This window comes from Oreochromis aureus, linkage group 18 (genome assembly GCF_013358895.1).
Source record: "Oreochromis aureus strain Israel breed Guangdong linkage group 18, ZZ_aureus, whole genome shotgun sequence".
In the NCBI taxonomy this organism is placed as follows: Eukaryota; Metazoa; Chordata; class Actinopteri; order Cichliformes; family Cichlidae; genus Oreochromis; species Oreochromis aureus.
Genome location: NC_052959.1, coordinates 8,944,747 through 8,957,110, shown reverse-complemented (window position 1 = coordinate 8,957,110; position 12,364 = coordinate 8,944,747). Strand labels below are relative to the sequence as shown.

Below are 12,364 nucleotides of genomic sequence, written 5' to 3'. Positions count from 1 at the left end.
CGTCCTGCTTGAGGTTAAGGCAGGACGGCACCGTCCTTTCCGCATGACCGCTTCCACCAGTCAGGAGGCCAGGCGTTACACTTCTGTGCCTGCTCAAGAGCAAACCCCTTACGCTCTTTACATCACCGAGCGTGGTTTGAGTGCCATACAGGGTCATATTCTATCGCGCACAAAAGCAAGGTGTCATAAAACGACCGTGCCACGTCTGAAAGCGGTAGAAATTTACGACAGCTGCTTTCGGCTGCTACTGCGGGGATCTGCAGGAGCGCATTTACCTCTTCTGTTGCAGCGATGCGCAGCCGTGCCGCATGAGTCACAGCGGCAGAAACGGCACGGATGTAAACAGGGGGCGGGCTCAGGTAGGCCTAACCTGTACCCGCCCAACCAATAGGGAGCCGCGTTTCTCTGCCTCGGCTGCAATCTCGAGGTTTCTATTGGTCCTCCGAAGCGTCGATAGGCTGTGACAGCTTCGCAATTACACCGCGGAAAAAAAGAGGAGCGAGAGAGAGAGCGAGGGGAAAATGATTAATCTGTCAAAGGCAAATTTGGGATCGGGATGAGAGCTCTGACATCCAGCCGAGCGTAACGCCAGCCCCCGCAGGCGAGCACCATTAATGCACAGGAGTTTTACGCTAAGCCGATGCACCGCCATAGCAGGTGGTGCTCGTATAATCGTCCGAGGGTCTCGTGTCACTCGTCTCTGCTGCCTGATCTGTGCCTCGTTTCAGCACTGGACAGCGACCGGGCACTGAAAACACCGAGGGAATCCTGAGGCGGGGTAAATGTCACAGCCGCACAATAGCTTACCACAATCTTGGCATCAATCCCGTGCTGCATTTTTTTTCCCTACTGGTTGCTGTTTTCTATTGAGATATCACCGTATGTGTGTGTGTGTCCTCTCGCCGCGAAGGATGCTTTGTTGTGCGGTTTGTTAAAGCGTGATTCGTGTTTGATTTGTGAAGCCTCCGGGAGCACGGGACTGCGCACGGTGGCGATATGGAGCTCACCGAATGCCCTTGAAAGTGTAGCCTTCGTGTGTATGTGTGTGTGTCGCTGTGATTGTGTGTGTTTTTGTGTCAAAGGGAAATAAAAATAGAGAGAAATAGTGGGGGGAAGCGAAAAGGAGAAAGGGGAGGGGGGGCTGTGGTGGTTGGAAGCAACTGCGCAATTGTCTGTCCCTATCTGTTCACATCTCCTCTCTGCGCTCTCTCTCTCTCTCTCTCTCTCTCTCTCTCTCTCTCTCTCTTTCCCGCTGTATGTTTCCTTCTTGGCCTCTCTCCTCTCCGCTCTCTCTCTCTGTGTCTGTCTGCTGCTTCCACAGTCGGTCCGACCCTCGCTTGGCTCGGGGCAATGCGCGCCTAGATGACTTCACTACATCAACAAGCACCGCGGTAGTCCTGGACTAATATAGCAGAGCCACATCTTTCCCCCCTCATCTCTCCTCCTCCTCCTGCTCTCTCTCTCTCCATTCGCTGATCCTTCCGTCTAAAGGCACCATGGGAAACCGTGGCATGGAGGAGCTGATCCCGCTGGTCAACAAGCTGCAGGATGCCTTCAGCTCCATCGGCCAGGCCTGCAACCTGGACCTGCCGCAGATCGCAGTGGTCGGAGGCCAGAGTGCAGGAAAGAGCTCTGTGCTGGAGAACTTTGTAGGCAGGTAAAATTGACTAACAGAAATAGGATAATCCCTTCTCACTTTAACCTTGAGGATGACATAAGAGGCCTATGGGGCCAATCTGGCTGTGCGGAGAGTTCAGACCATCTTTCCCCTGCTTTAAGTCACAGTTGAAGCACCTTATGGCGAACAGCTTCAGTTGCTCTCTGTGCTGCTGTTTTATTTTCTCTTTTTTTTTTGGTACCACATATCCATATCTTGTGACCGCCAACAGGGGATGGAGGCTTTATTTGGGTTACAGCAGCACCTTTGGGGATTTTGGCCCAATCAGCACCAGCTCCAGGAGGCCGCCTCACAACCCTAAAAATAATAACCACTGCTTTTCCCGTGAACCATGTAATGATGGCGTTATGTTCGGATGTTGTGTAAAATGCAGATTGCTGCATGTAACCTTTATAAAACCACCATCCTACTGTTCATGCAGAGGTGTCAGCTCCCACTTCTCCAAACACATGAATATTCATAATTTTTTCACCCTTGATTTATATATCTGGATTTTTTGTTGTTGGTTTTTTTTTCCAACTCCATAAGCAGCAAGCTATGAATCTGAAAATGAGAAATACATCCAGGCTCCACAATGACATTTTTTCCTGCTGTCCAGTAGCTTCTAGAATGTTATCTGCTACAAGAATCTCACTATTCTCACACAATAATGTGTTGCCATGGTTTCTTTATAACCGTGCATTTTAAAGAGATTGGGGTTCTTTTAATTGACAGCTAATTATAGCGTCCCTCAGTTGTCTATTAATAGAGAGACGTACTAATCGTGTATTCTCTAAATTTGATGAGAACTTTGCTTTTTAAATCGATTAGGGATCCCTTCATGTGTCCATTTTAAGGGGAGAAGTCCGCTGCTCTGTCTGCAAAACGAGCTGTTGGCCGTGATGATTTCTGTGGCACTGGAAAGAATACCAGCGGGGTTATTGGAGCTAGGCTCAGATTCCAGACACTTGAAAGCATACACTAGAGCATATAGTGTCGACATTTACTTTTAGATGAGAATATTTTACATGCAGGGAGGGTCTATTAAAAGATGCCATTTCATTACTACTGTTTTTGAAGCTTGACCCACGCTACATACTTGAAAGTCAGTTGTTATCTGCTGCACCGATTCTGGCCACTCTTTTATAGCCTGCTTGTCAGTGTTTATGGAGGTGCACAACTAAATACCAAAAATGCCATTAGCTTGAATGTCTTTGTAACCAAATATTGCATGTCCTTACAAGCGCACAGTTCCAGATGGATGCATTGATTTAGTTCTGTTTCAGTCCTCATTTAGAGTCGTGATGCTGAGTAATGGTCCATCTGTCCAGCACTGGCTCTGCACAGCGCTGAATGGACAAGTAGTGGGCTTTTAAAAAAAGGAAAAACAACTCACCCACTTTAGGGACTTCTGAGGGTCAATATGTGTTAATAAGGTTCTTGAAACAGACCTTAAAGCATAAGAGGTAGGCTGTTAGGTGTGTGGCATGCCTGCATGTGCAAGTCACTATTTTAAAATGGGAGAGCTCGCCGTCAGCGATGCAGCTCGGTATTCTGACCTGTTGTTTATCGGGTCAGGTTGTTCTTTACTGTTGGAGTTACTGGGTTGCAGTAGCAGCAGCTGAAAGCCACAGGACATGTTTTAAAATGGCCCCTTTTTTCCCACTTGTTTTGAAATGGCCTACAGCAGACTACACGAATGACACTGAAAGCTTTATGCTAGCTGTCATGCCATCGTAACTGGTGTAATTATAAGAAATTTGCCTTTCAATACTTCAAAGGTAGAAGCTGTAAATAACATTATCATTATGCTATCTATAGCCACACTTGGAAAGAGGTTTACATTTGCTGCGGTTTGATGTAATGAGTTTTGATTGGCTGTCTGTCCTCAGGGACTTTCTGCCCCGTGGATCTGGCATTGTCACCCGCAGGCCCCTGGTTCTGCAGCTTATCAACTCTTCTGCAGGTGGGTGCACACAGCCACACACCCACACATGCTAGCATGCAAACACACATGCTCTTACACACAAACACACACACATACAAAACACACAAATGCAGCCTCCTCCTCTCTCCTTTTTAAATGGTACTGCTTTTTCCCCCTCTCTCTCTGGCTTTTATTCCCTCCCGCTCTGGCATTATTTTCCACTCAGACACATGCAGCACAGCCATTACTAATCTCTGTTATATGCTCTCCATTTTCATCCTCTCAGAATGGGCTGAATTCCTCCACTGCAAAGGGAAAAAGTTCACAGACTTCGATGAGGTTCGCCAGGAGATCGAGGGAGAGACGGACCGTGTCACGGGGGCCAACAAAGGCATATCTCCCATCCCCATCAACCTGCGGGTTTACTCCCCTAATGGTGTGAAAGGAATAACTCACCCTTTTCCTCTTTTTACTGCCAAGTGCCAGTATGCAGTAACACTTTTGAATCAAACTAGAACGTGACAAGCTGTGAGTCATCATACTCTCGCTCCTCGTTTCAACGGTTGGCAGATAGACTCTTTAAAAACTGGGTCATTAGAAACAAAGAAGATAGTTTTGCTAGTGAAATTATTGTGCTGGATATGAATGAGTTTTGATGATGTGAAAGGCAGGCAGGCAACCAGATCATTTAAAGGCTCTGTGTTGATATTGTTGCATAGCATATTCCGTTGTGCTGCTGCCCTCAGATTGTTTGCGCTATTATTTTTTTTATAGCCATATAAGTCTTAGAATTAAAGGGATATGAAATAATAGACTAGCCAATTCAGCTTCCCACCTTCTGTGACCTCCTGTCAAACTGAGAATGTGGATTGTCTTTCATTTTAAAAGCTAATAGCATCATCTACCTGCCTTGAAATGCTGAGGGATAGCTGGCTTACTGACTAAGACTTTTATTTCATAGCACTTTATTTACCTGATTTAGTCTTCAATGAAAGTTGTTCTCCCACTGTATCTGCTTTACAGAACTTTATTGCTGCAAAAATGACTTCTAGGATTATTATAAAGCTTTAACCACAGATGATACACTTTAAAAGGTCTTTGGTTCATGCCAGCACTGGCTAATTTTAAGCTGGAAATGTGAAACTTGTGATAACTTATGAGGTAAAACTAGCAGTTAGTAAAAGCGTGCATAGCATTGTATTTACTCATTTACCTTTTAGCTGTTTGCTCTAATTTGCTGATTTCAATTATGGTATCTCAGAGCCGCCTACATATTTAGTCACTGTTGAACAGTTGACAGACTGAGAAATCTAGCCAAATGTTCTAGTTATCAACCACCATAGTTAAATGAATGTTGGACTAGCTGCACATCACAGAAATGTCAAACCAGTATGGCCAGTTCTTATATTGCATTCCTCTGGTTGTGCAGTATTGAACCTGACTCTCATCGACCTTCCGGGGATCACTAAGGTGCCAGTCGGAGACCAGCCCGCGGACATCGAGCAACAGATCAGGGATATGATCATGCAGTTCATCACCAGAGAGAGCTGCTTGATCCTGGCCGTCACTCCGGCCAACACTGACCTGGCCAACTCTGATGCCCTAAAACTGGCGAAGGATGTGGACCCCCAGGGTAAGGCAAGGATGCTGGGGTAAGCACCAGATATTGGGAATAAAAGAGGCTGTAGCAAGGATGTAGAATGAGAAACTGAAGGAAATGAAGTCAGTACACAGTGGCATTGTGGTTACTGGGCCAGCCTCAGTAAGACTTTCAATCTCTGTCAGCTGCAGGGTGGGTGCTCAGTGTCTGACCTTGTGCTTTGACCGCTCTGAATGTGGAAGCAGGATTTCCCTGTAGGGAATGATCAAGTGTCACATTTTTATTAGAAACGAGGGTCTGAGAGAAGAGGAGAATGGAGATGAGGAATGCACAAATCAAATGATAAACAAGGAACGGGAAAGAAAACCAATGTCTTAACTGGTGTGGAAATAAAGTTAGGCAGATAAGTTGGGGGTAAGAAAAAGCTGCGTGAGATGAATAGAAATGATAGGAAAAGAGAAAAGAATCCACCTAACTGAAGAGTTTGACCTTCAGACAGGAGACGAGAACACAGAAGTGGACAAGAGGGTGAAATAGCTAAAAAGAGGACTTGAACAAAATAACCTTGTGTGAAAGACGAATTATATCAGACAAGAAAAGTGAGGTGAAGGAATACAGGAGGTAAGCAGAAACAGAGAAAGGATGCTTTAGAATGGAGAAAAGAAGAAGAACAAAGCGTGGCAAAAGGGAAGCAATAAAGTATAGCGAGAGCTGGATACAAAGCTGGATTAAGGCCCAGACCTTCATGAGCCCCAAATGGGAACATTTAGTATAATGGACAACAAACAATAAATACATAGTTAATTATAATAGGAAGCAGATGTGCAATATAAGCTTTTTTGCTCCGTGTGAGGACTGTATAATTTTACACTGTAATAAATACAAAAAGACAAATACTCACCAGAGTGGATTTTAAATCAAACAATCTATGTGTAATTGAAGTGCAAGCTGTGAGCATTAATGTGGTGAGTTTGAAAAAAAAAATATTGCATTCACTGTTTAGTAATTACACCCATTTTTATACAAAATTCCCCATTTTCAGAGGTTCAAAGGTTTCTTGGTTGACTGACAGCAGTTTCATGAACATATATGAAGTCAGTTCCATTGTTGTTAGGTAAAATGTTTTGTATTTTATAGCTTTTCACTGACATTTTAAATATGGGGCCCAAAGAAATGTGAGTGCAGGTGAGGAAGGCCATCATTTTGCCTGAAAAACCTGAGAGATATCATAAACCGTTAGTTGTAATGTTATCAAGGTTTACAATCTAGAAACACCTTAATTAATGGAAATACATGGTGCAAACCACGAGTTACTCAAGAAGGCCAGAAAACAGGGATCTGGAAAAAAGTTCTTTGGGCAGATGAGAACAAGATTGCCTTGCACCAGAAAGATGAGAGGAGACAAACAGGAGGAGGAGAGCTCATGATCTGAAGGATACCACGTTATCTGTCAGAGATGGTGAAGCTAGCGTTATGACATGGACATGTATGGCTGTGGAACTGGGTCACTAGTGTTTATTGATCATGTGACTGCTGATAGAAGCAGCAGGATGACGTGTGAGGAGTCCTGTCGCTGCAAAACTGATCAGACAGTGGTTCACAGTGCAAATGGATAATGATCCAAAGCATACTGCAAAAGCAATTCAAAGACTTCTCAAGGAAAAGGAATATTCTTCAATGGCAAAATCTGATCCCATCCCAATAGAGCATGCGTTCCAGCTACCGAAGACAAAACTGAAGGCAGAGGGACCCACAAAAAAAGCCTAGATGGGCATCTTAAGGGGGTAAACATGGCATATGTTGATGTTCATGGGTTCTAGACTTCAGGCAGTCACTAAATGCGAAGGAGTTTCTTTCAAGTATAGAAAACAGTTCTTATATTTAAAATAATATAAGTATTTTATCAGAAATGGCTGGAATTCCTAAACGGTTAAAGCAAAATTTTTGTTAAACCCCTTGAATTAAAGTTGAAAGTCTGCACTTCAGTCGCATCCATACTGTTTGATTCAAAAGCAGGCAAAACTGCAAACAATTTAATTCTAATCTAATTCTGTGCTTAAAAAGAGTAACCCAAAATCTTTAAAAGAAACTAGCGTTTCCTAATGACTACCACTTCCTTTCCCATTGTATGACTTTTTAATGCCCTTTGCAGGTCTGAGGACTATTGGAGTGATCACCAAATTGGATTTGATGGATGAGGGCACAGATGCCCGTGATGTCCTGGAGAACAAATTGCTTCCACTTCGAAGAGGTGTGTGTTTGTTTTATTGCGATCTAGCCAGCTTCTATTTGGCTCTTGCCATTTCTCTTCTCCTACAGTTTCTCCGCTCTGAAAACTTCAATCTGTGTTCTTGTTCTCAGAATCAAATGTCTGTCCAGATTTTACCTGCTTTCACATCCATTCTCTCGTTATTTTACCCATGTAGTTGTTACTAAGATTCTCATTTTTGTTTGTATTCGTCTTTGTTCGCTCCCAGGGTACATCGGAGTGGTGAATCGCAGTCAGAAGGATATTGATGGAAGGAAGGACATTAAGGCAGCTTTAGAAGCCGAGAGGAAGTTTTTTTTGTCCCACCCAGCATACAGGCACATGGCTGAGAAAATGGGCACTCCACGCCTGCAGAAAATACTCAACCAGGTGATCACAGGTTCCCCACCAGTGCTTCTCCATCATACACTTTACATAATTAATAAGAGGGCGGCCTACTTTTTTTTTTGTTGGCTTCCATTATACAGCACATCAGTGTGGGTGATATAAGACTGTAAGGAGATGGAAAACACACTCACGCTTTCTAGTTCAGCTCCTAATAATTTATCATTTACTGGAGGAGGCATTTCACATTTTCATTCTGCAGTGTTACTGATGTTGTAATAGTAATTTTACAATGTATGTTGAAGGAATATTACTGCCCTCTGTTGGTGTGTTTGTGCATTACATGCAATAAAAGGTGTTCGTTAAAAACATCAGGTTATGGGCCCAGAGGTCGCCAAAGGAAGCTGCTAACACGTTTTTTGGGAGTCATAAACAGGATTGTGGGATTCACAATGGAAGATAGAATGTTTATTGACAAGCTGAACGGACCGGAGAATTGGGCAACGTGGAAATTTCAACTGGAGCACCTGTTGAAGGCAAAAGGACTGTGGGGTATGGTACAAGAGACGGAGCAGCTAGCTGCGGATGCTAATGCCCAAGTACGAGCTGAATTTGAACGGAAGAAGGAAAAGGCTTTTTCAGTGCTGGTACTGAATGTAAGTACACCCCAATTGTACTTGATAACAAACTGTAAGACCCCAAAGAAGCATGGGAGATGCTAAAAGCACAGTTTGAAAGAGATACTGTTGCTAACAAGCTATTTCTGAAGAAGAAGTACTTCCGGTGTGAAATGAAGGAAGGAGAACATCTCAATGATCATTTAAAAAGGATGAAGGAACTTACTGATCAGCTAGGGGCAATAGGTTCTGTAATTGAAGAGGAAGATCAAATTGTCACCCTTCTAGGTAGTTTGCCACCCAGCTATGCAACTGTTGTTACTGCTTTGGAGACAAAGATGGACAGTCTGACACTACAGTTTGTTCAACAAGCCTTGATAAATGAGGAACAAAAGCGAGTGCTTACTGACAACACCAATGTGTCCAGTAGTGTATCAGCTATGTCATCTCAGATGCATAGAAATGAGCAGAGTGGATCAAAAACAGGGGAGCAAACAGCTCCGACTCATGGAGATGTTACAGATGTGGGAAGGAAGGACATATCAAGCGTGATTGTCCAAGCATTAAAAAGAAATACAAAACCCACAAGGCTAAAAGCGTGCTGTATAAAGACAAAGAGGACTCATATGAGGGAGCTTTTGTTGTAAATGAGTCATGTAAAAGTGATGCACAACAAGAAGAATGGTTAATTGATTCAGGAGCGTCAAAACACATGACATGGAATAAAGAAGCTCTACAGAACTACCAAGAGTTTTCAGAACCACAAACAGTGAAACTCGGTGATGGCAGAGTAGTTGAGGCTTTAGGCCTGGGCAACATAACAATGAAAATGTCATTCAGAGTTAGTGATGGAAAAGATGTCACAATGTTTGATGTGCTGTATGTTCCCAAATTATCAATGAACCTTTTCTCAGTGGGAGCTGCTGCCAAGAAGGGAAACACAGTGAAGTTCAAAAGGACTCATTGCTACATAAGAGGAAAGAATGGAGCTCTCCATGGAATGGGAACACAACGATCTGACGGATTGTATCAGCTGGACATCGAGGAAACTGCACAACTTGTCATGGAGCGTCAACTGCATCAGTTCCAACAAGTATGTGGCATCAGCGCCTAGGTCACACTACAAATCTGGAAAAAGTCAAAAACTTGGTAAAAGGAGTTAGCTTTACAAATGAAGAGGAGGACATTTTTGTGAAGCTTGTGTTGAGGGCAAATTATCAAGAAAGCCTTACAAATCAGTGGGAGAAATTCGATCAAAAGCGCAAGTTGCAATTAGTGCATAGTGACGTTTGTGGTCCTTTTCAAACTGAGTCACTAGGAGGAAAAAAAGTACTTTGTAACTTTCATTGATGACTACTCCAGATGTTGTAAAGTGTATTTCATAAGAGAAAAACGGAAGTCCTGAGCAAGTTCAAAGAGTTTGAAAGAATCTTCTCGAATGAATGTGGACAGGGAGTAATAAGACTCAGAACTGACAATGGTGGGGAATACACATCTAAAGAGTTTCAAGAATATTTGAAAGCTCAAGGCATCCACCATGAAATGACTGTACCACACACACCACAGCAAAATGGTGTCAGAGAGAAAAACAGAACTCTAGTGGAATCAGCTAGAAGTATGCTGTCACATGCAAAGTTGCCAAACACATTCTGGGCAGAAGCTGTTGCTACTGCAGCTTACATACAGAATAGGCTCCCAACATCTGCTTTAAAGAATGAAACACCCTATCAGAGATGGTATGGAAAAAAGCCAGATGTTAGCCATATGAAAGTATTTGGTTGTGTTGCTTATGCTCATGTTCCAGACACAGAGAGAAAGAAGCTGGACAAAAAGGCAGTGAAAGTTCGTTTCCTGGGATATGCAACCAATGCAAAAGGCTACCGACTGTGGGATGAGCAAAAAGAAAAATACTGATTCGACGAGATGTGGTCTTCAATGAAACAGAGTTTAAATGCAAACAAAGTGAAGATGATCTCTGTTTTGGGAATGAGGTGACACTACACACGGATGAAAGACAAACAAGTACTGAGGAGACTGTCGCCAGTGATGCTGCGAAAGGAGATCAGCGGATCAGAAGACCTCCAAAGAGATATGGATTTGAGGAGTTTGCTGATGTAGCTACAGTTGATCATTATGCAAACCTCTGTTGTGTCACAGAACCAAAAACACTGGAAGAGGCTATGTCAAGTCCAAATGCAAAGGAGTGGAAAGAAGCAGCTGATTTGGAATATGAGTCACTGCTGGAAAATGACACATGGGACTTAGTGGATCTACCAAAGGATCGCAAAGCAGTTGGATCAAAATGGGTCTTTAAAGTTAAGCATCACAGTGATGGACAAGTGGAAAGATACAAGTGCAGACTTGTTGCCAAAGGGTATTCACAGATTTATGGTGCAGACTATGATGAAACATTCTCTCCAGTTGTACGATTTGGTTCAATTCGTACATTGTTATCATTTGCTGTGCAAAACAACCTGAATGTGCATCAAATGGATGTTGTGACCGCATTCTTGAATGGACACCTGGAAGAGGAAATCTACATGGAGCAGCCGGAGGGTTACATCAAACCTGGACAGGAACATCTAGTGTGCAAACTAAACAAGTCAATATATGGACTGAAGCAGTCTCCACGTTGCTGGAGCAAAGCTTTTACAGAGTTCATGAAAAGTATTGGTTTTACACAGAGTACCTCAGATCAGTGTGTGTTTGTTAGAACAGGTCAGGAGTTGGAAATATTGGCTGTGTATGTTGATGATCTGATTTTGATTACAGAATCAGCAGAGAGCATGACGAACTTAAAGGACACTCTGAAGAAACACTACAAAATGAAGGACATGGGTGAGCTATCGTACATTCTGGGCATCTCAGTGGTCCAAGACAAGGCCAAAAACCATGTTGTGCTTCATCAGAGACAGTATATTGAAAACATACTACAAAAGTATGGAATGTACAGTGCCAATCCTGTAGCAACTCCAGCCGACACAAATGTTAAATTAAGAAAGAGTGATGATGTCAGTCAACCTGTAAACCCAAGCATGTATCAGTCAATGGTTGGAAGTTTATTGTATGCTGCCATGGCCACACGACCAGATATTGCACAAGCAGTGAGTGTGGTGTCAAGATTCAATGCAAACCCAAACACTACACACCTTACAGCTGTGAAAAGAATCCTGAGATATTTGAAAGGAACTCTAAACCTGGGACTCAAATATCAAAGAACAGAAACAGGAACCTTGATTGGGTATTCAGATGCTGATTGGGCAGGTGATCAGGACGATCGACGTTCTACAACTGGAAACATCTTTCTACTTGCAGGAGGTGCAGTCAGTTGGCTTAGCAAGAAACAAGCAACAGTTGCACTTTCAACTGCAGAGGCTGAGTATATTGCTTTGAGCCAAGCCGCACAAGAAGGAGTTTGGTTAAGACGACTACTAACTGAACTTGGAATGGAAACCACAGCAACAGTGATCCTGGAGGACAATCAAGGAGCAATTGCAATCGCAAAAAATCCAGTTGATCATGCAAGAACAAAGCACATAGACATTCGTTACCACTACATCCGTGAATGTGTGCAAAATGGACAAATCCAGCTGAAGTATTGCTGTACAGAGAACATGAAGGCTGACATCTTAACCAAACCACTGCCTAGACAAAGGTTTGAGTATCTCAGAGAGAAGATTGGACTGTGTTCAGTTTAAAAGGGTTATCCTTAACATGCCTATATTATGCTTATGTTAAGACGTCAAGCATATAACTGTAATGAAGAATAATGTTTTTGTCTAAGATGGACACAGTACATTTTTTTTTGTGTGAGTTCAAAACGAGAGAAAATGTTTATTTTCTAGTAACACTGTGATATAGGTGCATAATGTTTTTTTTTGGAAAGAAATAAGCAATGGCAGTCAAGTAAGTGAACTCCATGGTAAAATTAAGTGGGAGTGTTGTAATAGTAATTTTACAATGTATGTTG

General features: G+C 42.9%; 1 protein-coding gene across 4 annotated transcripts in view; it reads left to right on the top strand.

Annotated features, from left to right (window-relative positions):
- The first annotated feature begins 481 nt into the window (after positions 1-481).
- The window catches only part of dnm3b (dynamin 3b), a 29,927-nt gene continuing 18,044 nt past the window's right edge, over positions 482-12,364 (top strand). Inside the window, exons 1-7 of one of the 4 annotated variants that reach the window (XM_039601927.1) lie at positions 482-778; positions 1,492-1,657; positions 3,550-3,623; positions 3,871-4,020; positions 5,014-5,217; positions 7,337-7,435; positions 7,662-7,822. In XM_039601927.1, the coding sequence (XP_039457861.1) occupies positions 1,497-1,657; positions 3,550-3,623; positions 3,871-4,020; positions 5,014-5,217; positions 7,337-7,435; positions 7,662-7,822 (849 nt within the window). In that variant the 5' untranslated portion in view covers positions 482-778; positions 1,492-1,496. Of the gene's footprint in view, positions 779-1,321; positions 1,658-3,549; positions 3,624-3,870; positions 4,021-5,013; positions 5,218-7,336; positions 7,436-7,661; positions 7,823-8,054; positions 8,434-8,885; positions 9,488-12,364 lie in introns of those variants that run through there. The other 3 variants (XM_031732929.2, XM_031732939.2, XM_039601928.1) reach the window with 3 other exon arrangements.